At 36.6% G+C, this 27,763-nt stretch overlaps 1 protein-coding gene across 1 annotated transcript; it reads right to left on the bottom strand.

Annotated features, from left to right (window-relative positions):
- Nucleotides 1-6,900: 6,900 nt before the first annotated feature.
- On the bottom strand, nucleotides 6,901-27,406 carry LOC120633462. Its single transcript, XM_039903671.1, has 8 exons — nucleotides 27,377-27,406; nucleotides 25,470-25,668; nucleotides 24,486-24,713; nucleotides 21,264-21,324; nucleotides 17,541-17,544; nucleotides 9,846-10,125; nucleotides 8,567-8,794; nucleotides 6,901-7,019 (listed from the first exon to the last, which is right to left on the bottom strand). Exons 1-8 carry the CDS (start codon nucleotides 27,383-27,385, stop codon nucleotides 6,901-6,903), a joined length of 1,128 nt encoding a protein of 375 aa, XP_039759605.1. The 5' UTR covers nucleotides 27,386-27,406.
- Nucleotides 27,407-27,763: the final 357 nt, after the last annotated feature.

Genomic DNA, 27,763 nt, shown 5'->3' with positions numbered 1-27,763 from the left:
AAACCACACCGCTCACCAGTGCGCCACGGAGTTGAAGAAAATGATAGTGATATGTCAACATTGTCTATGGTAGAAGTCTGTGTAATATCAAATTATTTCCGCAGATTATTTCAACAGAACGGAAGTCGTTTATCGACTTTTCCTGATGAGTTGCCAATTTCAGCACAACATATGCAAAAAGCAAAACAGAGCCCTAATTAGTGTCACTCCACCGTCTGTCTGTCTGTATGTCACGGATCTCTAACTCGTTGTTAGAATGAGTTATAGACCTGACATTTGGATATTTAGTGTAGAATGTTGATCCGAAACTGATTATCATTGTTCGGTGAATTGTCGGGTGTCAGGGGACATTGAAAAACGACCCGAAAAGTTTTATTTTAAATTGTTTTGTTATTTATTGTTTGCAGTTAAATTAACATTTACTTCGTCACTAGCGACAGTATATGTAAGTGTGTATGTAATTTGAATTTGTTTTTCGGGAGTTTGAATGTCACGACCGCCACTGCTCCAGCAAATTAAATCACTGATAAGTTAATTGTAAATAATTAAATATTAATATATGAATTTTACATGTGTACATGTATATATTATTTTTTTACTTCCTAAAGTTTTTGGCCACACCTTCACTCGTTTTTCTCGCACGTCCGAAGGTTGGCTGGTAGAAAATTCTTTTGTTTTTTTTACTATGGATTATCTTTTGGAGATAAACATATACCATCGCGGACTTGGAATTAGATCTTTTCAAGGTGTACAATGCTGCAGTAGGTACACCATTTTTTCCATCTCGAAGGAGGCAGCCAGCATTCGCAATGTAAGCGCAAAAAAATCTGTTTCCTTACGACATAAAATTAGAAACCTCTAAAATTATCAGTGTTTCTGTCATGATGACGAAAATTTAAAATAGCGTTGCTTAGTATTAAACCTGCTCATACCTAATGATTTGGGTTATGCGTAGAGAAAAAAAACGTTACACCGACTAAAAACTTTGTCACCGTACACTTACACACACCGTAACTTTAGATGACGCTAAACGTCATCTAAAGTTACGGTGCGCCATGTCTTAAATTGACACTTGACACATGAAAAAAATATGAATTCGGTTTTTAAAAATGAAAAATATGACAATACAAACACAAACCACCACCCCTTGAGGCAAGAAACATAGACTAATTTGGTAGTTGACAAATGGAAATCGATTGGTGAAAGGTAAATGCCTAGGTATCTTCTTTGATTAGGCGTGACTTACATAGGAATTGTTTTGTTCGTCGTCAGTGAAAACGGGCATTAGAGAATAAGATTTACAAAACATCTAAATGAGAGCCCATACCGTCCTTGCGCGCCGCATGATTAATGATGATTGCATATGATTATCTCCATTTATTTGGGCGCAAACTTACGAGGATGTGGCAACATTGTATTTGTAACGCGTTGATATAAAACGACAAGCTTGACTGGGAAGATGTGAACGCGCCTGAATTTTGTGTTCCGTATATTAACTATAAAATTTTTCCGTAGGTAAAAGTTAGGCTGAACCTCCGTCCTCCTCTGTGTGAAAGTCAAGCTCTGCGGGCTAGCACAGGCAGGGGATGAAAATTATATCCCCCGATTATATCCCCGGACAGGGGATATAATTAACGTGTCCATCTGCTAATGCACGGGAACATGGAATAGGAGAAGTTCACTCCCGTTTATTATTACACATATTTTATTTGGATATTATTTCCACTTGTGCGTCATTGCTCTGAGAGTTGATAAAGCTGTGGGAGAAGATACAGTTTTATCCTTTCCCCGGGGAGATAATTTTCTCCTGCCCATGCTAGCCATGCTGAGGTGATGTGCTCGATCGGGTGAACTCGGGTACGCCGAGTGTAACGCCGAAAGAAACAGTCAGCTAAACACAGCTGACTGTTTCTTAGTATATACAAGTAGTATATACAATTCATACCTTATAATTGTGTTTATTAGTTTAATAGTTATTATTGGTGATTATTTCAACATTTATTTGGTTTAAACTGTGAGGTTAGTTATGTAGTTAGCGGTTTGTCGTGCTAATATTATGTATTGAAAAAAAAAACATTTTAAAAACAAAGTTACTGTTTTCACTTATATATGTAATTATAATATATTTATCTTTTTTATGTAAATATTCGTCAGCCATCTTAGTATCCATAACACAAGCTGCGCAAACTTTGGGACTGAATGGCGATGTGTTCATTCATCAACATCATCATCATAATATCAACCCAATACCTGCCCACTACAGGGCACGGGTCACCTCCCACAGTGAAAAGGGTCACCTCCCACAATGAAAAGGGTCACTTGCTACAGCGGACAAGGAAAACATCGTGAGGAAACCTGAATGCCTGAGAGTTCTACATAATGCTCTCAAAGGTGTGTGGAGTCAACCTATCTAAAATTCATTCCTTAAAGAAGTAGGCCTAATATAAGCACTTTTGAAACGTCAAGTCTGTTTGTAATGACCCTACCACCAGTTTGGAAGGCAGATTCCACCGAGAAGTAGCCGGCAAGAAACCTTGTCATTAAGAAATTCATCAATTGTATAGTTGTTAAGTATTTATGGTATGTTAAAATATGTATTAGTATATTTGTTTTTTATATTTATCAATAGTATTATTGTATTTGTATGGTATGGTTTATGTATTAGTATGTAGATATTTGTATGTATGTATTAAATAGTGTATCCCACCTATTCGTTTTTCTTTTTAGTTTTCCTAATCCTAAGGTTGCCTGGCAGAGATCGCTACTTAGCGATAAGGCCGCCTTTCGTATCCTGCTCCATTCTTCGTGTGTTTGCTCTTTTTTGGTCTCGTTTTTCTGAGTGGTGTACAAATAAAGACTATAGATAAAAAAATAAAAAAATTAATAACCACACTGTAATAAATATGTATTTCAGCCTGATTTAACCCCATCTCATTGTGGGAGGAGACCCGCGCCCTCTATTGGGCCGGTAATGGGTTGATATGATGATGTTGAAGTTGAGTAATTAATTTATTATCCATTAACATGGAACCCTAAACATGTAGACGATGATATTTAGATGGACGGTATTGGATTTGAACTTTATATTCTGCATACTTGACTTTTATGTAATTTGTTATTAATTTCTCACCGCAGGGCTCTGTTGGGACAGATGCTGCATTATTGAAATAGTTTTTGTTTGAAGATACCTATTGAAAATTGTCATTTGTACACTATATTTAATTATATAATAAATATACTACGACAATACTCAGAGCACCATCTAGCCTCTAAGTTAGCGTCGCTTGTGTTATATTATTAACTTGTGTTATATTATTAGCTTAAGTCTTATAATTCGATGGAGCCGGAAAAAACATGACGTATGCGGCGTTACCTCGCTCTGAGGCGTTCCATTCAAGGCTTGAAGTGCAAGCGAGAGCGCGGAACGAGCGACAAAGAGGCACAGTCGGCCTCCGCGTTCGACATCAGTCTCTCTCCTACTTGAGTGAGCGATGCGTCCACGTGGACAGCTTCTGTACAATAATACATTTACATGTTTTCGGCAAGGATGAAGTGCAACGATAATATCTATCAAACAAATAAAATTAAAATTTTCTTGAGAAAAATGCAACCATTCCATCAGTATTTTCTTACGACGTTGTCACGTTCAACTATCGTCAGTAAGCCGACTTTACAGACAACCAATTTTTTTTTATGAATTTTGTATTTTAATGCTTATTATCCTATCATATATTATAGGTCTAAGAGGAATTCCAAAAATCGAATATCCTAAAAATTGGTTCAGCCTTTCTTGAGTTATAAATGTTGTAACTAACACAACTTTCTTTTATATATATAGATAATATACATAAATATTTATAATAAACCGATAAAAACCCATACCAGAAAAACATTCAAGTTCATCACACAAACATTTTCCGTGGTGGGAATCGAACTCAGTATTCTTTTACTAAGTAAGCAGGGTCCTGCCCACCGCGCCAATCGACCGGCTGTACGTGAAAGTAAAAGTTGCTAAAATATTTTAACTCCCAGATAACTGCGTGCTAAAAAATCTAGGTCAAAGTCAAAAAAGATCTGAAAGCATCAATACTTAATAACAATGACGTGACTAATCCTGAATACTCTTGGGTTTCAATCCTCGATTATGGGATAAAGTTCTTGCCGAATTTAGCTGGAGACCTTGCGGTGGTGCGGCGTGATTGTCTCTGGTATTGTTCACTTCGTACTCTGTGGTTTGCACCTATTTTTAACAGATTAAAAAATTTACCTAAGACAAATGTACCTTACATTTCTTATACTGCCGTATACAGGTGTATCTGTACTTAGTTTTAATTAACACTAGCTGTTGCCCGCGACTTCGTCTGCGTTTGATTTTGTTTTTTGATGTGGCATTAAATTCGGTTGTAGTTCTAAGAAAATTTAAAGTATTCAGTATCGCTATGCCTTGAATGAGGGGTTTGCTGCTGTCCGCTGAGGAGTTCTGTCCTCTATCTCCAACCACAGTTTAGACAAAGTTAAACACATATTAAAACCTCTATAGTACAAAAATAATTATTTAAATCGGATATAATTTGTCGGAGTTATGGTGTAAAATCGTCAAACACTTTCATCCCGTCTCCCAAAGGCACCGAGCATAATGTTGGGATAAAAATTAGCCTATATTACTTCTAACACTTCCAAAAATATGTGTACATTCACATTTATAATATTAGTAGGGTAGGGATTTTCCTCACTATAAAATGGTCTAGAAACAAGTAATTCACATTTTTTTTCCTTCAACAAAATCAAAACTATTGTCATTTTTGCACTAACTGTTTCCAAAGAATGTGTGTCGGTTTCACTTTTTCTTTTAAATTGCAAACATCTATCAAAAATGGTTTAACTGTTTTACTTGCACAAGCAATTGAATATCTCTTACTTTAACAACGAAGGAAAACGTCCTGAGGAAACCCGCATGCCTTAGTATCTCCAAAATGTTCTCAAAGGCGTGCGAAGTCTAACCTACATGTGTACCTATGTGTGGTATATTACTTAACTAGCTGATAAACGCGGCTTCGTTCGCGTGGATTAAGGTTTTTGATTCCCGCAGAACACTCTTATTTCCCGGGATAAAAGGTAGCCTATGTTCTTTTCCATGTCAAAGTCTACATGCATGCCAAATTTCATCCAAATCCGTTCAGCCGTTTTTGCGTGATTGAGTAACAAACATCCACACTTTCACATTTATAATATTAGTAGGATTAAATGAAAGTCACACGGGTAAATGTTTTGTAAAATTTTTCACGTATGTACATGTAGATGGAAAATCTTATTCATGGCACTCAAATCAAAGTGAATCACACCATTTAAGATACAAGGAATGTCGTGATTACAAATCACAATGGATGTAGTGCGTAGGATTATACTGTTTACAACGTAGGTGAATCTTCGCGGTAGTGATTTGTGCAGGCACCTTTTTATTTGCATTTTAGGTATGTTAAAAATGTCAGTTTGGTTTTCCTGTTTTGGGCTATGAGTAGATTTTACTTGCGATCCTGTCTTCATGGAATCCTTCGTAACATTATGAATGCGAACCTGTGTTTGTTTCAATCAGCTTGATTTGATTTTGACTACGCTCAGCGTTGCGCCGGGGAGGTCGTCAAAATAGTTCGATTCCCGACAGGTGCAATTTGGGAGATCATAATTTTTGAATTTCCTCTGATCTGCTCTGGTGGGAGGCCTTGACCGTGGCTAGTTACTACCCTACCGACAAAGACGTGCCGCTAAGCGATTTAGGAGTCCGGTGCGATGTGGCGTTGAAACCGATTAGGGGTGTGACTGCCATACTACCTAACAGGTTAGCCCCTGCTATCGTAGACTGCATTATCACTTACCACCAGGTGACAAAAGGTCCTGGAGGGTCGAAGTGCATCCGCTGAAGCAGGCCTTATTACAAGATAGATAGATTTACCACCAGGTGAGATTGCAGTCAAGGGCTAACTTGTATCGATATTGTGATCGTTTGCTTTATTTGATTTTAAGAAATCAAATAAAGAAAACCGATCTTATTTTACTCAAGAGTACCTAGATCATATATTTTCATATTATATTATATAAAAGTAAAAGATTAAATTGTTTCATTTATTTTGTATGTAAATATGAATATTTGCACAATATGCAAATTCTTTTAAAGCGATATTCCGTTTAATATACTTGGAAGTTATAATTATTATAATAACAGTTACTAAGATAAAATTAAAACAAAATTAAAAGGTAGAGAGTAGATTGAATATGATTAAATTAAAACAATGTTGAGGAAATAGATTTATCAATAACAAGAGGAAATTATATCATTAAGATAATATTTTGGTTTAAGCCTTAACATTTCTAGGGAGACTAGCTTTTTACACATATATTATCAAAAACTTAATTTTAATGATAAAAAAGTAAGTCATATAGTAGTATGAAATAAGACAAAAAACATTAACAACAATAATTAATACAAATAGGTAACTAATAGAAATAAACTTGAGTTAAATAACAAGGTGTTTTTACGAACATTTAATTTTTGTTTTTTAATCAGTCTAATAATATTTTGCATTTTTTTTTGTTTATCAGAGGACACTTTGTGTTTTAAACACAATTACTTCTTTCTTTATTCATTTGATGGTAGTTTTTAGAAAACCTTTGGAATTTATTTTATTTGAAAGAAGATTTAACGATGTTTGGTCTACAGGGCAAGAGGACACCTAACACAATGAGAAGGCACCTCCGAAGTGAAGAGAAAATGAAGACCTACCCACTGGGCTATCACCATAGGTTGTTAAATTGGTCCTTAGAATAACGAAAGGTAAATTAAATTGTTCGTATAAACACAAAAACTCAAAGCAACAGTCTAACAAGCTTCAACAGATGGTACTGTTAATGGTGGTAGCCCGAATCTCCTGAGGCTACTTGGATCGGTGCCCCATGGTAGGCTTCTTGTTGATAGCCCTCCGACTGGTAGTGCTGACCTTCCTGGTGTTGCTCGTGGTAGGAACCTGTGACACAAGGATACAATATTTTTAGTATACACGCAAATAAATTGTTATATGATCTTAATATTTAAGAGATTTAAAATAATTCATTAGTTGAAATCTAATATACAGCGTGTAACAGAATTACGAAATAATTTTGTACGATGCATAAGTATATTTCATAAGGATATTTATTTTTCAATACAGTCGTCTGTATGGAAAAATAAATATCCAAAACATTTTAAGTGTTTACTTTTGACAACCCTATCGAAGATAAAAGACCGACACGCGCATAGTACCTACGCTACGCGACGCGTACCTGTAGAGTTACGGGATTCACGTGATTTTAATTTGCATCTGTGTATCTGATTTATTTCAGAAAAAACTATGGCAGTGGTTTACGCAAAAACTATTAAGTTTTCGTTTTCACAGATAAGTCAGAGACAGTACATAATGTACCTCTAAAGCCTGAGAAGTATTATTTCGGTTTTCATTTACATGTAGTATAAAATTCTCGTATCACAATGTTAGTTACCATACTCCTCCGAAATCGCTTGACCGATTTTTATGAAATTTTATATACATATTCAGCAGGTATGAGAATGGGCTACTATCTATAATTCATACCCTTAAGGGATAAGGGCTGTCCACCCCTAGCATTTATATTTCATTTTTTGGACACAATTTCTTAAGATTTGGCATCCCAAACTATTTTTAAACAACCAAATAAGAGCGGATGAAGTCGTGGGGATCAGCTAGTTAGAAAATAACAACGCGGTACCTATAAATTAAAAAAAAATGTTTTGTTTTTTATTTTTCATTAGCTGTTCCCGCGTTCTTTGTTTGCGTTTATTACGGTTTTTTACAAATCCGATGGAAACCGTTGGTATTCTTGGGATAAAAAGTAGCCTTTTTACTTACTTTAATCAAGTTAATTGGTTGCCAAGCTAGGGCATGAAGGAAGGACAAAAAAACGAACATCGCGTTTATTAAGTCCAATTAATTTAACCAATAGACCAAGGACATATCCTTGGTCTATTGGTTAACCAAGTATTTAGAGTTTATTAAGTCCAATTAATTTATTGGTATAGACCAAGGACATATCCTTGGTCTATGTCTCACCTGATGGTAAGTGAAATACCATCGTTTATAAACAGCACTTCACAGGGCATGCAAGGAGCACGTCCTGCAATATGCCGCCCTGTGTCCATCAATTTGAGGCGTAGGTGTTATGGGCCGTTAACTATATCGGCAACCATGTCGTTTAGACTGAAAAACAGCATTGCAAAAATGCTGCTTTGCTGCTGCAGAAATAAGCATGGTGCTGCCCCGGACCAGCACTGGTCAAAATAAGCTTTACTACTACTGAAATTATAGCATTCACATCCAAATGCTGCTATCCGCATCGGAGGCGATTTCAACTCTTTTCAGGAGTCGGAAAGCAACTGAATAAAATGCAGCCTAACTGAATTTCTGCGACCGAAATTACGCGACTGACAACTCACAAAATTACGCTCGTTTGACCCTTAAAGAACATGAAGAGTAAATATCACAATCGCTTAAGCCCTTACCGTCATCGTTGATCCCAGCAGCCTCGTCATGAGCATTTTGCTCCAAAGCCTTCAGTATCGCTTCAGGGATGGGAGGAGGTGTGGGTAAGTGGGCACCGGACGCTCTGAAGCCATGCTCATCAGCGATGTAAGACACTGTGTAGACGTGCCCGTCGTCACCCTTGTAAGAGTAAGCTCCTTCGGCTTGAGTGCCTTTGTTAACTGTACCTGCTTCTTGGGCTTTGATACCTGGAAATTTAGCATATAATTAACCGTCATCATCAGCTCTATCTATCTATCTATATATCTGTGGATAGGCCACTCCCAAGAGGTCCAACCGCTTTCTAGCCAATCCGTCGCATTCACAAAGTAAATGCTCCATGGACTCGACGTCCTCGTTGCAGGCCCTACACGTAGGGTCATCAATTATGCCCATTTTGAGCTGTCTCCTACTCAGTCGGTTAATCTTGTTTAGAAAACAAGCTCCAGTTGCGCCCAAGAATTTCTTGGAGTGCCTTAGACCTTTTGTCCCATTCTTCCGCAGATTTTTTCTTGGCATATGTTGATAGCAACATGTTCACCACACATGGTGCAAGCGCTATACATGGTTCAGGACCGATAAATCTTCGTTCGGATCCCTTGCGAGCTAGCTCATCAGCCAGCTCATTGCCCTGTATTCCTACATGGCCTGGTACCCAGATAAGTTTAATTTGAATTGGAATACTGAGTTACTAAGTTGTCATTATTTTAGTTGATACATACATCCATCCTCACAAACTTTCTTTCATTTATAATATTAGTAGGACGGTACGCATGCATTCGATCGTTGTCCCATATGTCTTGCGACTTGCTGTTATTTGTGAAGAGTTATGTCCTTTATCTCCGTCAATATTTACCAGATCCTTATTAAAATAAGACAATACATGCTTAATAGTATACACTTTCCAAAAAAAAAGAATTATAAAAATCGGTTTAAATTTAACGGAGCTATGAAGTAAATTGATAAAAAAATTATCCCATTTCTTGGAGGAAACTTATTGTTTATCGGGATAAAAAGTATTCAATATGTTGACCCGGAATATCAGCTGAATTTTATTTAAATCCGGTCAGTAGTTTTCACGTGATGCCCGGACAGACAGACAGACAGACAAAAATTATATAAAAATCTGTTTTGGACTCAGTATCGATTATAAAGCATCCCCCGATAAAAAAATTCTAAATATATTAAATGTACAGAAATCTTCCAGTTACAGTTTTATTATAAGTATAGATAATGGGACAAAAAAGTAGTAAAACTTACCGTTTTCAGTTTCATAGCCATAATGATAGTTGTGTCCATCACTTTCAGAATGGTATGCCAGGATTTGCGCGTGCGCTTCAGCGGAATGTCTCTCCTGGTACGCTGCACCACCATGGCCAGAGATCTCTTGTGATTGGCCAGCGTAGGCATTCGGCTGATGGTATTCTACCGCTGATTGGTAGGCGTCCGCTGCATTGGCGTAGTGCTCGGCCTGTGGTTGGCTGAATATGTGGCCGGCTGACGCTGCGGCTATGATGGCGGTGAAGGAAGTTATCTGAAACTAAATAGTATACCACCATGAGCTTAATTTTTATTACACTGCTTTGCAGGCTTTGTCTCTGATAAAACAAGGGTTATAGAACACAATTCTTAAAAAAAACAGCAATATGACATGAAATAAATCCTGTCTCATGACAATTTTCTGTGTATTATAAGTATTTTAGAATATTGTTCATTAAAATATTTAAGTCATCCACCCATAACACATGCTACGCTTACTTTAGGGCTAAATGGCGTTGTGTGTATTGTAGTATGAAAAATAGTTTATGGTCAAGCCTAAAATATGTAAACAACCTTGCCCTCTTTTTCTACATCGTTTTATTTGGTCGCACAGTTTGGGAGAAAATAATAATTAAATAAGATGTCCGCGCGGACCTTCAGTCAACACGGGTGAAACCACGGGAAAAACTAATATTAACGTAAAGCTTTGAATTATATAATTCGTATTTTTAAACACACTACTTTCGGAAACTCCTATTTCTTGTTATTGCGATACCCGGAAGTTTATTGAGACAAGTAACCGATAGGCTATAGAACGAGAACCCCATGCTACAAATAATGTTATAAAGTAATTTTCATCAACATCATCATATAAACACATTAACGGCCCACTAAAGCACACGGGTCTCCTCCAAGGCCGTAGTCCACCACGCTGGCCCAGTGCGGATTGGTGGACTCCACACACCTTCGAGAATAATAAATAGAACTCTGAGGCATGCAGGTTTCCTCACGATGTTTTCCTTCACCGTTGAAGCAAGTGATATTTTAATTAGAAAATTTAGAGGTGCGTACTGGGATTCGAACTCTGCCCCCCGAATGTGAAGTCGAGCTCCTAGCAATGCGCTATCACCGCTAAAGTTATTTTAATTTAATATAATTAATTAGTAATTTTAATGTAGTAAGTATAATAAAAAAAAAAAACAGGAAAAGACAGTAAAATACACCCGTAATGACCTATTCAGAATACATTTAAGCTTCGTCGAAAGATTAGTGAAACAAACAAATGAATAGGAGTATCGTGTAATAGCCTTTGACCAACAATGAACGCTTTTAGCTACTGATGATGATCGATGAGTATCTCACTGGCGCAGTGGTCAGCTTATAAATTGGAGGCCTCGGGTTTGGATCCCCGGCAGAACAATTTGGGAGTTTTCATTTTCTGAATTTGCTCTCGAGTGGTCTAATGGGCGGCCGTGGCTAGTTACCATCCTTCCGACAAAGACGCGACACTAAGCGATGCAGCGTTACCGTAGAGGTATGGGTTTAACATAACCATACCTCTAAAAGGTTAGCCCGCTACCATCATTACTAAACACCAGATGAGATTGCAATCAAGGGCTAACTAGTATTATAAAAAAGGCCTATCCGATCATATCAGGCTCCTGCACACAGATATAAAATTAACTAAAGATGGAACACATAACACACACAGGAACACCCAGACAGAAAGTCCGTAATTACACAAATAATTAAACAATAAAATAATTACACAGTTCCAAAAAAAATTGGTATATATTATTATATTATGTTATGTTACTCTTTTTGCAAAGAAACGTACCAGTTTCATCTTTTAAGTATATTTGACTATTATATCACTAAATGGATGAGACACGAATGCGTATTCAAAATTTCTCCGTCGGTTTTTATACTAAAAAGTTTCTATATACGCACGTTCTTATTAAGTCACACTTATTTGCGGTTACGCCACTAAAACTGTGTGCTTCGGAACATTACTTGGAAGAAGATATTGCCGTGTATTCGGCATCGTAAAGTAACAGTAATTTAAAGAAGAAAGGAGAGTACGCGCGAGTTGTATGTTTTTTAACCGTCATCTGCATTTAACTGTCAAAATTTGTTACAGTTTTCCTTTAAACCTCAATAACGTTGAGCCAATTGGCGCAGTGGGCAGCGACCCTGCTTTCTGAGTCCAAGGCTGTGGGTTCGATTCCCACAACTGGAAGAATGATGAACATGAATGTTTTTCAGTGTCTGGGTGTCTATCTTTATATAATATACATAACACCCAGAAGTATTTATGTATATTATTCATATAAATTATTCAGTAGGTACCCTAGTACCTACCCATATTGTCGTAGGTAATATTTTTATAAATTTAGATATATACGCTGCATCACCATGAACCGAATCGATGTGAAAAAAAATCCGTCGTTCACGTGGATACCTGAATTTTTTTTCACTTTGTCCTCGCGATAAATATCATACCCTAACCAAATAACAGCCTTTTTACTCTCGGAAATTCTTAAATTTTCAAACCGTGCCGTGGACGGACAGACGGACATGGCGGAACTATGATGACTAGGGAATAATATTTAGCTCTTTAACTTCTCATACCTGCCTGCTTACTTTATTCACGTACAATTAATCTTAAGTTAAATGTTCCTATACAAACTGTCACCTGTTCTTAATGCTTCTTTATAATATTTAGAGGTTATAATTTATCTAACTGCAAATGACTTTCATACCGTAACTCTACGAAACCCTTTGGAATCCCATGCATATTCTAGTAAAACTCTTTCTTCTCTTTGCAGATGTCCAACACTCCAACACTGACTCGACTCAAACTTAAGCTTAAATGAGGTAGAGTAAATAGAGCTTTATCAAGCTTATTTATAGAAAGTAACATTTAGTGAGAGTTTTTTTTAAATAGATATCCTTAAGAAGATTGCAATAAAGTAACCTTAAGTAGTGTAATTTTGCCGATAAAATTCATTATTAGGCGTGCGCTGAGAAAACAATTGATAATACATAAAAATTACGCACTACATAATTATTATTCCTACTTCTCCTATAACTACCTAAATAAGCGTCAAAAACCGACGGTTTCCGCGGGATTCGTCAAAAAACGCGGGCTAAATGAATAAAATACTAACAAAAACGGGTACAAGTCCGCATTGGCTGCGGTCGCACTGCAAGAAGCTGGTTAAGTAACCCAAGTAACGAGATGCACCCGCTGAATGAACATGTGGAGCAGATTTCGGACAGAGCTTAGTAACTACTAGATAGTAAAGTGCTTCTTTATCTGGGCCCAGTTATTATGGCATTGACACCTTGACCAATGCATTTCGTGACGTAAATTCCTTTCACCGGCTTTTCGAGAGCAAATCTTTATCTTTGTTTTAATTTAATTAAAAGCCTTTATTGCAATCTCACTTCTACGGCGACAATTATCTCCTCAGGGCATTGGCGCACAAGTGGAAATAATATCCAAATAATAAATATGTAATAATAAACTCTACGTGATCAAATCAGAAATGAGGAGATCCGTAGATGAAGTAGAGTTACCGACGGAGAACCGATGGACGTTGGGATCTTAAGGTGATGAATGGCGACCCCGCACCGGTAAACGCAGCGTAGGTCGGCCCCCAACGTGGTGGACAGATGACATCAGGCGAGTCGCTGGGAGCAGTCCAGCAGTGGACGTCGGTTGGTTGACATGATGATGATGAATAAACGGGGGTAAACTTCTCCTATTCCATGTTCCCGTGCAGGTTGAAACGGATTATATCCCCTGTCCGGGGAACTGCTGGTAACTTGCTGGTGCTGAACAGTCTATCAAACGGTGGGACCCCCCCCCCCCCCCCCCTGCAACAGGGGTACGGCAATGTTTTTTTTTTTTTTATTTATATTATTTTTACCATAACGCATAATTGCTGCGGCTCATCTGCGGCATATAAAAGGCTACGTAATTGATAAAAAAGCTTGGGTGTGAACTATTGCTCTAACCAAGTTGCTCTCCTGATAATTTTAAATGGCAATGGGAGATGGTGCTAGCAAAAAAGAACACCCGACTTAGTTTGTTGTGGGTCTAAGAATAAGTTCGTAGACCAGGAAGGGTTTGAAACCCTTGTAGCAATACTTTTGAGTTTAGGAATATGGTTATCGCCATCATCTCGGTATCCATACAGCAGGAAAATTTCTTAAAACGGCAAAAATCCTCCTCTTATACGAGTTATATATAAATTTTAGGGCAGTGCTTTTGTCCATGTACGAAGTGCACGCCACTGCCGACCTCCCACATTAGTCACCAAGCGTAATAAGTGATAAGTAAGTGATGAATGATGATACAGCCTCGAATGGCTAGAATATATGAGCGTAATTCTTTTTTAAGGGGAAGAAAGGTTATGTCGCGTTAGCAGTTTCCTTTAGCAAAAAGACATGTAAGGTACAAAGTAATAAGGTATATCTTCCATGAAGCCCTGAGTTTACTTAGTATAAGATGCTCCATATCGTGTTATTTTAGCTCGCTGTTAAGTAAGCTTGCAACGTGCTTCGTAGAGAACGTAAAGCCGTCAAACCCGGTTATTATCACTCACATGCGATAAAAGTAATGGTTAAAACTGTCCGTTTTTACATATAGGTGCTACAACTCGTTTGTACTTACTTTTTTAGTGTTTAATTAGTTTAAGTGTCAGTGTCTTAACCAAACATAGTATTAAGCTATGATTTATATCACCATATCAACCCTTTACCGGCCCACTACAGGATACGGCTGTAGTCCACCACGCTGGCCCAATGCGGATTGGTGGACTCCACACAGCTTTGAAAACATTATGGAGAACTCCCAGGTATGCTGGTTTAACGATGTTTTCCTTCACCGTTGAAGCAAGTGATATTTGTATTGCTTAAAACGCACATAACTTAGAAAAGTTAGAGGTGCGTGCTGGGATTCGAATTCGCCCCCCTGAAAGTGGAGTCGTAGTCCTACCCACTGGGCTATAGCCGCTTATATACACATTTATAATTTCAGTGAATAAAGAAATTTGTTGTTTGTTTATATTATTTTGTCGGCCGACTGGCGCAGAGGGCAGCGACCCTGCTTTCTGAGTCCGTGGCCGTGGGTTCGATTCCCACAACTGGAAAATGTTTGTGTGATGAACATGAATGTTTATCAGTGTCTGTGTGTTTATCTGTATAGGTATTATTCATAAAAATATTCATCAGTCATCTTAGTACCCATAACACAAACTACGCTTACTTTGGGGCTAGATGGCGATGTGTGTATTGTCGTAGTATATTGATTTATTATCATTATTTATTCATTTTATTCGTTACTTATTTTCCCGCATTTCCAATTCTACAAGAGTCAAAGCTCTATACTTACCACTTATTTATTAAGATGAAATACGTTATTAATCCATATTTTTATTGCAAAAAAAAAAGCTAAGTGTTTTAAATTAATTTAATAACACTGTCTAGTTTTACAGAGCTCTAGGTGAATTCTCACTTGCGATTTCGTAATACGCTCAATATATCGTAGATACATTATAATGAGATCACAGCTAATGGATCTAGCGGCTTCTTTGAACTATTCAACCGACTTAAAAAAAGTTTCAGGTTATAAATTCAAAGTTATCTATAATTATCTATATGGCATGTAGTACGATTATTTTTGTATTTCTCTACAAGATACAGAGATTTGCTCTTGACTGGATCAAACCTGGTGTTATGTGATGATGCAGTCTTAGATGGTAGCCGGCTAACCTGTTAGGGAGTGCTATACCTAATCGGTTCTAACGCGACATCGCACCGGAACACTTAATCGCTTAGCGGCCCGTCTTTGTCGGTAGGGTGATAACTAGCCACGACCGAAGCCGAACCAGACAAAACATGGACGAACAGTAAAGAAGCATTCCAAACTGTGTGACATGCAGACATTTTTCTTTTTCCACTGCACGATAGCCCATATAAACTAACCTCGTGGTGTTTAATAGTATAGTCTAAGATAGTAGCGGGCTAACCTATTCGGCTTAAAGCAGTTATATATAGTGATTTTAGATTTTAGTTTTTCATGTTTATTAGTTTCATAATTTTTGATTTTGTTTAAGCATTTTTGTTTTCTTTTTTATTCTTTTGATTGTGGTTTCATTTTTTATTATTTACCTACTACTACTTTGATTTTGATGATTTTGTATTTTATGATGTCGTTTCAGGGGTTAATAAGCTTGTGTTAATGTAAAAAATATCTTTCGTTTGTTTATATATTATATTCTATGTTATTGTCCTTTTTTATGATTATTTGGTTATTGTTTAGTCAAAGATAAGGGGGATGGCAGGAAACGAGTGCTGCGCTTTTTAGTATGCAGCTATACTGAGCCAGCTTCTTTGTCACACATTTTCACAAATTTATGACACAAATATACCATTTTACACAAATGTGTGATAATAAAGACGATTTTTCTTTCTTTGTTTCTTTCATATTAAATATGCCATGACATTGCCTGCTTGACTTCTTGGAATGAGCTCGAATGGCTGGAGGAGGAAGCGCGAAGCATCTGATGTGCTTACGTGCGGAAAACGGCTGAGAAAGACCCAATTCCAATTACCAGGTGTGATTGCAGTCAAAGTCAAAAATATCTTCATTCAAGTAGGCCCATAGGTGGCACTTATGAAGCGTACATTACATGAGTATTACACGGTAGTGAGATAATGGCAATAGCCATATTCGTAAACTTAAAACTAAAGCTACGAGGGTTCGAAACGCGTCCTGGTCTAAGAAGAAGCCAACAAACAAACTTAGTCGGGTCAAGGGCTAACTTGTAGTGGAATAAAAAAAAACATCATTTTGGCATGCAGTAGTCTGCGATTGACTTATGGTTACATAAACCATTATTAACCGATCAAGATTACATACAAAATCGTGCACGACAAATTGGTACAGTAAACGCGGCAAACATTAAAAATGCCTGCATTGATCTATTGTGTTCCGAAACAACCACACAATGCCTTCATCTCATCTGGTTGGGCACAATAGCGAGAGGTCACGCATAGTTTGCTTGCTGATGTACAAAATTGTTGAAACGCGCGGTCGGCGGAATGTTCAATTCAATTCTTGTTTATTGCTTTTATCTGCGCCAACCGGGCGCAAGGCGTCTCGCCAATATCTTGCATCTTCTCCAACGAGAAGGCACGAAGGTGATTGATCGGTGAAAATAATGCGATATAATAAAAATTGTCAGAATTGTACGGAATTAAAAATCTGTAGTTGTAGTAGTGTAGTTCGTAAATTAGTATTAGTCAAGTACTTCAAAAATTAGAAGAAGCAGAAGAAGATATACTTCATAGAAGCACACAAATATCATAATATACATAAAATAAAGAATAAACAAAATAAAAGAACAAAAATTGTTGGCATGCAAAGGCGGTCTTATTAAAGCAAGCAATCTCTTACAGGCAACTTCTGGCAGAAGGAACAGCTGCAAGAGAGCGGATAATGCAATTAGAGTATATATTATATTCGCAAATATATAGACATACATAAATATAAATATAAAATTTACTTTAAAACAAATATACATATATATATTTATATATATATATATATATATTAATCTTAGCATGTAGTTATTTTTGCCGTCCCGTGAATTGCATTCAGGAACTCGTGAACCGTATAAATACAAACCTACATGCTAACTAAATATAGAACAATGACAATAGCTTTTAACTAAAAATGTATTCCAACAATGTACCTACTCTAACCAAAATAATAAAGTAGCATTGTTTTGTATTGAAGTTAATAAATGTATCAAACAATTTGCTCCGATTTATCAGAGAGGCGCTTCTTACTTCAATAAACTGATGAATGAATGAATGAATGAATACACTTTTATTGTACACCAAAGAGAAAATTTACAGACATACAAATACAACAGCACAATAAGGTAGAACGTACAATTTGGCGGCCTGACTGACTGATGTTAATCGAACTAAAGATTAAAATCCTATATTATACTATATGATAAATTATGTCTGTTTAACTTATGTGAATTGTGTCAACTCACTTTTTTGCTATTAGTGCGTTTAAATATTAGGTAATATGTAATGATTTTGTATTTCTCGATTTCCTTCAGAGGTATAAGCTTGTGTTGAAGTAAAGAATATATTTTGTTTGTTTATATATTACTAGCGGACCCCAGCACCATCTGTCGGGCTGATTTGTGAATCTAAACCATCCAGGGTGCCAACCAAACGCATACCGAAAAATTCATTCAAATCGGTCCGGCCGTTTAGGAGGAGTTCAGTGACATACACACGCACACAAGAAATACATATATAAAGATATTCTATGTTATTGTCCTTTTTTATGATTATTTTGTTATTGTTTAGTCGCGAGGATTCAGTGACGACTAAGATAATGGGACTGGCTGAAAACCAGTACCCAGTATACTGAGCCAGCTCCGTTGTCACACATTTTTTTTATTTTTATTCTTTAACAATTTATGACACAAATGTAACATTTTACACAAATGTGTGACAATAAAGACGATTTTTCTTTCTTTCTAATATAGCCAATGCCCTTAGACTAAGGTTTTAACTCAGAAAACGATTAACATTTGATTGGCAATAGTAGTTTCAGTGGAAATGCAATGCCTAGCGATGAAATCTTTTAATCAATTTAGTGTTCATTAATATGAAGCCTCATCCGTAATTCGCAGTAGAATTAAATCAGCAAATATTACTTTGGAACTAAAATTCAATGCTCGTTTATAAAACCTTTTTTCTATTGACTATATTCATAAAGACTAACGCTTGACTGCAGCTGACTTGCCTAGAAGATATTCACTCTTGATTTCAAGGAATTTTATAGGTGGAGCGGTGATAGCCCAGCCGTCAGGACTTCGGCTATACTGCCTTTAGGACCCTTCCCAATCCCAGCATCTCTAACTTTTCTAAGTTATGTGCTTTTTGAGCAATTAAAATATCAATTGCTTCAATTGTGGAGGAATACTTCGTGATGAAACCTGCATGCCTGAGAGTTCTCCATAATATTCTCAAAGGCGCAAATAAAAATTGATCTATTTTGTCAAAGGCTAAATGATATTTAATGTGCTATTATTTCTGCTTTCACAAGCAATTCGGACTTCACTTTTGGATTGTAATTCATTGCCAACTGCCAACTCGATAAGTATTGAGTCTTAAGTAAAAAAACCAATACCTTACTTTTTTTTTCGTAATTAGGAGGGGAAAATCCTCATGGACTTCCCTATGGATGGTGTCGGACTTCTACCGACTTAAAACCCCTCCTGCCTTCTACACGTTAGTGTACTTGCCTTTTGGCCAGTGGCGTGCATACAGGGTATGCACAGGGAATGCAGATGACATAAAATGAAGAAAATTTCCAGTACGAGTTATAAAAAACGTAAGGATAATAGGCATTGTTAGAGTTATAAAAAGCCTACCCTTAAGTAGACCCTTATTTATAACCCGTACTGGAGATTTTCCTCATTTTATATCATCTGCATACCCCGTGCATACCTTCTTTGCACGCCACTGCTTTTGGCCTACCACTAATGTCGTTGTCCTTTTACCTTTTTTTTTTATACATTTCTTGATGCCTCTAGCATTATGGAGGTTAGGTTTTCTGTCTTTATTTCACTTCCTATTTCCTTCTCCACATTCTCTCTTTCTTTTTGAAGTTACACTTCCTTTGGCGCGTTAGGGAATAATATTGACAGTAAATTACGATGCACGCAATCATCGTCACAAAAAACCGACACCCTGAAGTTAGGTATAGTCAACATTTTAGTTTTTCAAAGAGTATTTGAAAGCGTACACTTTCAATTGTAAAGTCGACGGACTCATTCCGGTTATTTAATTGATTCAATTGTACAAAAATCTCAAATTTTAATATTGAGTGAAACTTGGTTGTCCCATGATAACTAGATAATGCGTCAAACTTTCAATGTATTAAATACCTATTTCCAATTGTTAGTGTCGTTTTTTCTACAAACGTAGAATAAACGATAAAGTTTTTGAAAAGATTTTTATCTTTATACGCCAAAGAAGTATAACTTCTGACGCGTGTAAATAAGTACACACGCGTTTTATGTAAATTGTGGGCAGTAAAACAGGGTACCTTACTTGCATAACCTAAACTTAGCATAAACTAATTAGCCCTATAAAATACTCGAAAAGAACAATGAGCTGTAAAGAACTACGACATGGCGCAGTCATTTGTAGCCCGTTTGTAAATTGAATGGAACGATTGATATCGCTAATTATATATACACCATGTCGAGAAATTATACATCATATTGTGATGGTGTACCTTTAGTTTTAATTTTTGTACAATAGTTTATAGTCGCACGGTCTGTCGAATAGTTTTGACGAACTCCCTGGCGCAACAGTGAGCGCTGTGAATTTAATTAGGAGGTTCCGGGTTCGATTACCAGCAGCGGCAATTTGGAAATTTTTAACTACAGCCAGAGATCGCTACTTAGCGATAAGGCCTTTTGAATCCTACTAAGTATTTCAAGTGTCGGTTTTTTTTTGTTTTTCTGAACTTGATGTGGTGTACAAATAAATTAATTTTAGTCTGGTCTGGTTTGAGGCTTCGGCCGTGGCTAGTTATCACGCTACCGACATAGACGTGCCGCTAAGCGATTCTGTGTTGCGGTGCAATGTCGCGTAGAAACCGATAAGGGGCATAGGTTTATTATATCTGACATACCCCACACTGGCAACCACGCCCTTCAGACCAGAACACAGCATTGCAACAATGCTGCTTCGCGGCAGAAATACTCCTCGTTCTGAGGAGACGCGTACTCTGTAGTGGACCGTTAAGAATTATACATGTACAGCAGGATCAGAGTTGGAGCTTTTGCTAATTATTAATTATTTTATATGTATATCCTATGTTTATTTTATATTTATATATTACGTATATTTATTTAAATTCTATATGTATTTGTATCTTTACATTTTTGTATTTATGTATATCTATCAACACTCTTAGCACTATCCCGTTCTCTTGCTGTAAGTCCTATCTACAAAGGTTGCCTGTGAGAGATTGCTTGCAGCAATAAGGCCGCCTTTGCATGTCTACATTGTGTACTGTATACTCCTTACTGTTTCTTTTCCTGTATGGTATACGTGCAATAAAGTGTTTCTTCTTCTTCTTCTTCTTCTAAGTTGTACACCCGTTCTTCTAAGACAGAGTCTTGCTCTGCCGAGCAGTGTGCGACATCACCAAAAAATAATGAGAAAGAAATAAAAAGTGATAATCATTTTATTGCGTAAACATTGCACTGTACAAGACTTAGAACTAATTCGATGGCACAAGCAGTAGTTTTCGTCTAGAAAGCGTAGGGCTGTCTGAAGCCCGGGGTGAGGTACTGCCGCGGGGTAGTGTATGTACGGGCGGCGAATACTCCGGAGTCGTATTTACCGTCGTTGTAGCTACCTGCAATAGGAAAAAGACAAGTGATTATCTGGGAACGAGAGTGTGAATAAGATAACGTTTCAAAACAAAACTTTCAACACTGTTAATGTTTCAAAAATTGCATTGCAAAAAAAACCGCATTTTTTTTAGGTAGATAGATTGTTATTTTTTCTCCACTATTATATCCATACACCCCTCATTGATTTCTACGCGACATCGCACCGGGACACTTCATCGCTTAGCGGCACGTCTTTGTCGATTGGCTGGTAACTAGCCACGGCCAAAGCCTCCCACCAGACCAGACCAGAGAACAATCTGAAAATTATAAATTCCCAAAATGCCCCTGCTGGGAATCGAACCCGTAACCTCCTACTTAAATTCATAGCGCTCGCGTTTGCGTCAGGGAGTTCGCCGAAAATTGACTTCACTTGTTATATGCTAGCTTTATATAGAAGCTTATTTTATATATAAAAAAAGATAAACTCTTCATTTCGCACAGTTGAAAGTTTCATTTACTTGACTTAAGAAAACAAAGCATTGTAACACAATTTATTACTAATATATTTATTACAAAAGTAATAAATAAACAAGAATATTTAGAGATTTTCAAAAAACTTTGCAATTTAAAATATTTTTATTAATCTGTTTAATTTTCATTCACTTGCTATTCACAATTATTGATCAGTGTGAAAATATTGGAAATATAAACTCCTAATTGATTGCCACTAGCTGACGCATAAGTCAAGAAGCGTGTATGACCATATACTTACGACCAATCCAAATTATTATTTTTAAATAGCGGATACTACACAGACGTTTGACGTAAGCGTTACTTCCGTCAGAAAAAAATCTGAGTTACTCCACTCCTCCACTAAAAAAGTTTTTACTTCAAAAATACATCAGTAACTTAAGATAAGCTACTTTCTGGAATCACAAAAGAGCATCACTCGAAACCGCCCTAGGCGAATACCAGTAAGTGATATGATATTTCGAAGTTCCTCAAAATCGTCACGACTGCCGAGTGGTCGGTTCGTGACTTGAGGATGACACGGCCTATCAAAACGTCAAGATTCACCAGCAATATGAAATGGGCATTTATCTGCTACTAGTTATATCTTAAGGCTTCATAATATTAACACTCAGATCACGACTTAACTAAGCCCGCTTACACGCAGGTGTAGTTACTTCGGCGGGTCAAAGTTCTCATCCCTGTTACTTATAAGACATGAGTTAATTGCTCAGCTGTAGTATTTACATTAAGCTAGGCTGGCGAAGAGGATCGAAATATGGATTATAGGAAACCAGGAAAAATCATTTCTGAAATTTTACTGGAGAGGAGATATAAGTATGTTGATTTTGTACGGACGTCTTGGAAAATTAGACATGAAAATATAATAGCGTTTTGCATGTTAAAATCTAGTTTCTAGTGTAGTTATATAAGTATAACTACAGTACATATGAACACAACCTAATGATTATTTATTTTATCTAATAATTCCTTTATGATAAAAACCTGCATGATCCATTAACTTATCCTTTTTTTTTAAACCGCACTTAGCAATGTAATTCTAATAGAGGAAGGTTTGTAACGCCATCTAGATTTTTTCATATCAACAATAATTATTCAGAATCCCATAGACGTTGATTTGCGGAACGCTATACCAAAACCTTACCGGTCTTATATTGTAGAATGAACTTGACATTTTTTAATCTAGATAAATAATATGAATTATATAAATTGTAAGAATAGTAAAAACTACAAGTAAACGCTGGTTTGAATAAAGAGATTTCCTAAAACAGCTTTCTCAACCTCATCAGTGACAACCTTAATTCGACCACCTAAATATAGGACCACCGAAGCAAAAGCGTGTGTAATCGACAAATTTGTAGCAACATCGTCTATATTTGTAGCAACATCGTCTATATTTGTAGCACCTTGTTTAACATTATCTATAGAAACGCCGTCTTAATTGGCAATATTGCTATTAAGCCTGTTATCATCGCTTCAACATTAAATCACCATTAATCTTCTAAACTTATCGCTGCGATGACTTTACTTGACTTTTATGATGATATGATTTGACTAATTTCATTACGAAGATAATTTTCAAGGCATTTAAACTATTTTATTTCAACAAGTTATAAAACTATGAGATCTTAACCCATTTTTTTTTTTAATTGAGTTGATCAGGTATTTCAAGTAGATTTAAGAATAATAGATCACTTCTCCTGACTTACTGATCAATATAAACTCTTCATCTTTGCAATTTTGATGCAAAATCAAATCGAAACTATATGTTTTTAAATTGAATTCCGAACTAATTTGATTTCATTAAAAATAGCTAAAATGAGCCTATAACAAATGTATTTTACTATATAGATAAAAAAATATAAAATATATCAGTGCAATAAACATACAATATACCCGTATATAAAACTAAATTAAATAAGAGTTTCTAGATGATGACCTAGAGAGATCGTCGTAGGTGATTATCACTAAGTGGAAATTTATGCCAACAATTTGCCTTTGCAATCTTCCCTCCTAATACAGAATACAGAAGCTGTACTCTGTAATCTAATATCACCAAATAAGACTATACAAGGTCGCCCTGTAATTTTGGTGACGGAATTAGGTACCCATTATTTGATACGATCGTCGTAATAAAACATATAACGACTGCAATATGTTTTATTATGACGTTGTTTTGGCTCTAGGAATCCTAAGATTATAGGATAAGCGATAAGGTCGCCTTTTGTATTCTGCCTGTCTGTCTGTATTTTCTATACATTTTTCATTTTAGTTGTGTGCAAATAAAGATTTATAAATTGTAGTTTATCCGTAATCCAGTAACTTTAAGATCCATTGGGTATGATACTATGGTTGGATTCGGCTAGGACTTTTGTGTTTTGGTGTTAAAATAGTATTAGGCCCATTTCGCAGATTTGAGTTTAAACCTACTTAAGAGTTCCTTGTTCATCGAAATAAAGAAAATTTACTTCGTCAGAATTAAAATCTTCCTTACTCTTTATTACCTAAGTTTTATTCTCTCATATTTCCCAGGTATTACTCTGTACTACTCGAACTACTTCCGAGGATACGAAAAACTGTACTAACTAAATGTGGATGTAAATTTTGTAGTTTTCAGCTAGTTTAAAGTAACTTTTATAAAATAGGAACATACCATCATCGAAGATACCAGCAGCTTCATCTCGTGCATTCTCTTGCAGAGCCTTAGCAATGGCCTCGGGAATTGGAGGTGGAGTAGGAAGATGAGCACCCTGGGCCTGGAAACCGTTGACATCGGCTGTGTACCTCACGCTGTAGACCTGGCCATCGTCTCCCGTGTAGGAGTAACCTCCAGCTGCTTGGATTCCGTTGGCTTCACGGCCAGTTTCTTCGGCTTGGATTCCTGGAAATTTTAATTTAGTTTTTCATCTCGATTATAATTTGACGTTTCATAAAGTTCGAAAAAATTGTGCACTTGTTTATCCAGCCACTGTCTTTACAAATTTGTCGGCTATAATTAAAATATTACATTCTAGTATTAACATTAGAAAAATAAGTTTATTTGTAGTTTTTCTGCGGAGAACCTAAACATTTTTCAACCAGTAGTAGAATCACTACAAACAAACAACTTCTTTTAAGGTATAAGCTTAGTAGACGGATAGAATAATTACTAGGCAGTGGTTATGGAGAAGAAAAATATACTTAAAGAGGTATTATCACTATCGCATCTTTCTCAATTGGGGTTGTTTTAAAAACCTAAGGTAAAACTTGAAATAATACATTTGTGCCTGAAATTATTGATGTCGCCATATTGTATTTTGATACCCTCCATGCATTTAGTGTCGCTCGCAAGATTAAGACAAATCGATTGATGTAAGAACCATTAAAATCGACCCACGCTTTTCGTCTCTAGAATGCCACAAAGAAACATGCCTACATATGCTGATACACTCGTTACTAATATCTCCTACCTATTTTCTGTTGTTATGTTTTTTACATCATTGATTCTGGAAGAGATCACTATGTAACCATAAAGCCGCTAAATCGCATACTCTATGTTGTGATCTCTTTTTACATTTATATACTTTTTGTTGTGTGCAATAAAAGATTATACATTCATTCTTATGCACAGTCGTGTAGAAAAGGCTTCGAAACTCACCATTTTCAGTATCATAAGACCAGTGGTATCCCAGTTCATTTTGATCTGCAACTGATCTCAAGACAGCGGCGTTCCTGTCCAAGGCCGCGCGAGCCCGCTCCGGGTAGTAGGTCCTGGCGTATTGAGGAGTCACCACGGGGGGTACGTACCCGGGCAAGACTGCCGCGGCACTCACGCTCACGAGGGCTGCTAGAATGATCTAGAAATATACGTAAAGCTTAGTTAATTGAAATTAAAATCACGAAACTAAAAGTAGAAGAAGAAGAAAAAGGAATACTTTACTTCACACAGACATCGAAATATACATAAAATAAAGAATAAACAATATAAAAGAATACAAAAATTGTATGCATGCAAAGGCGGCCTTATTGCGGCAGGCAATCTCTTACGGGCATTCTCTGGCAGAAGGGGCAGCTGCAAGAGAGCGGGATAGTGTAATTATATATACATATATATTCGAAAATATATAGACATACATAAACATGAATATTAATTTTAATAAGAAAAAATATATATACATACTATATAAATATATTTTAAAGATTCAAAAATATAAGAACATGTAAAAAAATATACAAATAACATACATTAATAAAGATATTTGTTCAAACTACTTCATTCATAGACAGAATAGTAGTCTCTCAGACGACACTTAAATATGGGAAGGGATTGTTTGGGGTAAGTTATATGTATCTCTAAAATTAACTAGTTTTTTCGGCCTCTATGGCGCAGGAGTTAGCGATGTGGCTTTACAAGTGGTACATCCAGGTCCAGATCGATACCGGCGAAGAACAGTTATCAAATTTTAATAAATTCAGAGATAATTCACTTAATTTTCTTTGGTCTCGTCTTCTGGGAAGCTTCGGTCGTGTCTAATAATCACCCCACAAATCCTGTTGCTAAGAGATTTAGCGTCGGACGATGTCGCGTAGACGCTATGTTAGACTGCATGATCTTTGGTTTGAATGCATCTAAATTCCAATACGTGAGATTGCAGTCAATTTAAAATTATAGTAAAATAGAAACAAAAAAAATTGGAGCGTCTGGGTTATTAAGACCCACGATACGTGTATTCAAGCCAAGTTGCAGCCTGAACTTACTCCTCGAGTAAGTTAATGTGTTGACTATTGACATCTACATAAGTTTTGTGCTTTAGAAATTGCAAAGCAATGGTCTCCTTATTTTATTACTCTTGATGGAGCTAATTCTAGAACTTCAATGCCCCAACTTGCCCGTTTTACAATGAAAATAAATATTATGTATTTTTTTATCAGTAGTTTTTAAAGTTAATCATCTAAAACAATGTCACATTTGTCGACATGTTCAATATGATGTTAGAATAGACAGGCAAAGTTACGCCGAGGCAGTAAAAAATTTCAAACAAGTGACGGGCGGTCGGTTTTAAAAAGTATGCCAAAGCGAAAAACAAAAGCAATCTTCAAGTTTGAAGAAGACATGTACAGATTCCACAAAAACTTGGGATAAGGCAGAAAGAAGTGATAACGGAATCCTTAAAAGGGGATAACAAGGTACTTGTACAAGACGTCCGCGGTGGTGATACTCCCGAGAGATTTTTCTACTACACGGGAGATTTTATAGTGCACATGTGTGTGCACAAACACAGGTGCACTCTGTACGCCCTTACTCTCATAGTCCTATCGTACAGAAGCTCCGACTCAACCGGAGAGAGACAGACCACCCAATTTCCAAACTTCAAGCTGTTAATAAGAGTTATTAGATTTTCAGCCCGACCTGAAACCCGACCAGGATTTACAATTGAATCTTATAACCACATAGCCAACGAGGCAGATAAATATTCAAATAACTTGTAATATACCCACTATAATTACAAAACACTTCGAGATGAACCCTTTCGAAATTATTAAAATTGGGTCGTTTACACGTACCAGTTTCATGTTGCTTCTTCAAGTACTGGTTGTGGAATGATGCATCTTGTATCCAGGTCGGCTTATATACCGCTGCCATCAACACTACCAATGTCAAGGTTGAGATGTAGGATCTCTGCGAGATGGGTGTTAGGGCTGGGGCACATCGAGGCCATATTACGCGGCTAGAGCTTTTAGCTCTTTACTTGCGGTGCGTGTAAACGTACGTGCAGAGAAAGTGTAATATCCTAACTCATGTTACGAATGTGGAATTGTTTTTTTTTTTTATTCCTTCGATTCAGAACTAGTTTTGAAACTGTAAATGTCCTCAACTTAGGTATTTATTATAATCCACTGTGTTTTCAACTAGATTTTGAGTATTTATTAATGAAAAAGTATTATTATTAT

This window comes from Pararge aegeria, chromosome 21 (genome assembly GCF_905163445.1).
Source record: "Pararge aegeria chromosome 21, ilParAegt1.1, whole genome shotgun sequence".
NCBI classification, from domain to species: domain Eukaryota; kingdom Metazoa; phylum Arthropoda; class Insecta; order Lepidoptera; family Nymphalidae; genus Pararge; species Pararge aegeria.
Note: the sequence above shows the minus strand (reverse complement) of the source record. Positions and strands in the feature narration are given on the sequence as shown.

Coding starts and splice junctions, on each gene's coding strand:
- LOC120633462 (XM_039903671.1), bottom strand. Junction 21,325..24,485: donor TGCTGGTATCTTCGATGATG/GTATGTTCCTAT, acceptor TTCCTATTGCAG/GTAGCTACAACGACGGTAAA. Junction 7,020..8,566: donor TGCTGGGATCAACGATGACG/GTAAGGGCTTAA, acceptor CTTGTGTCACAG/GTTCCTACCACGAGCAACAC.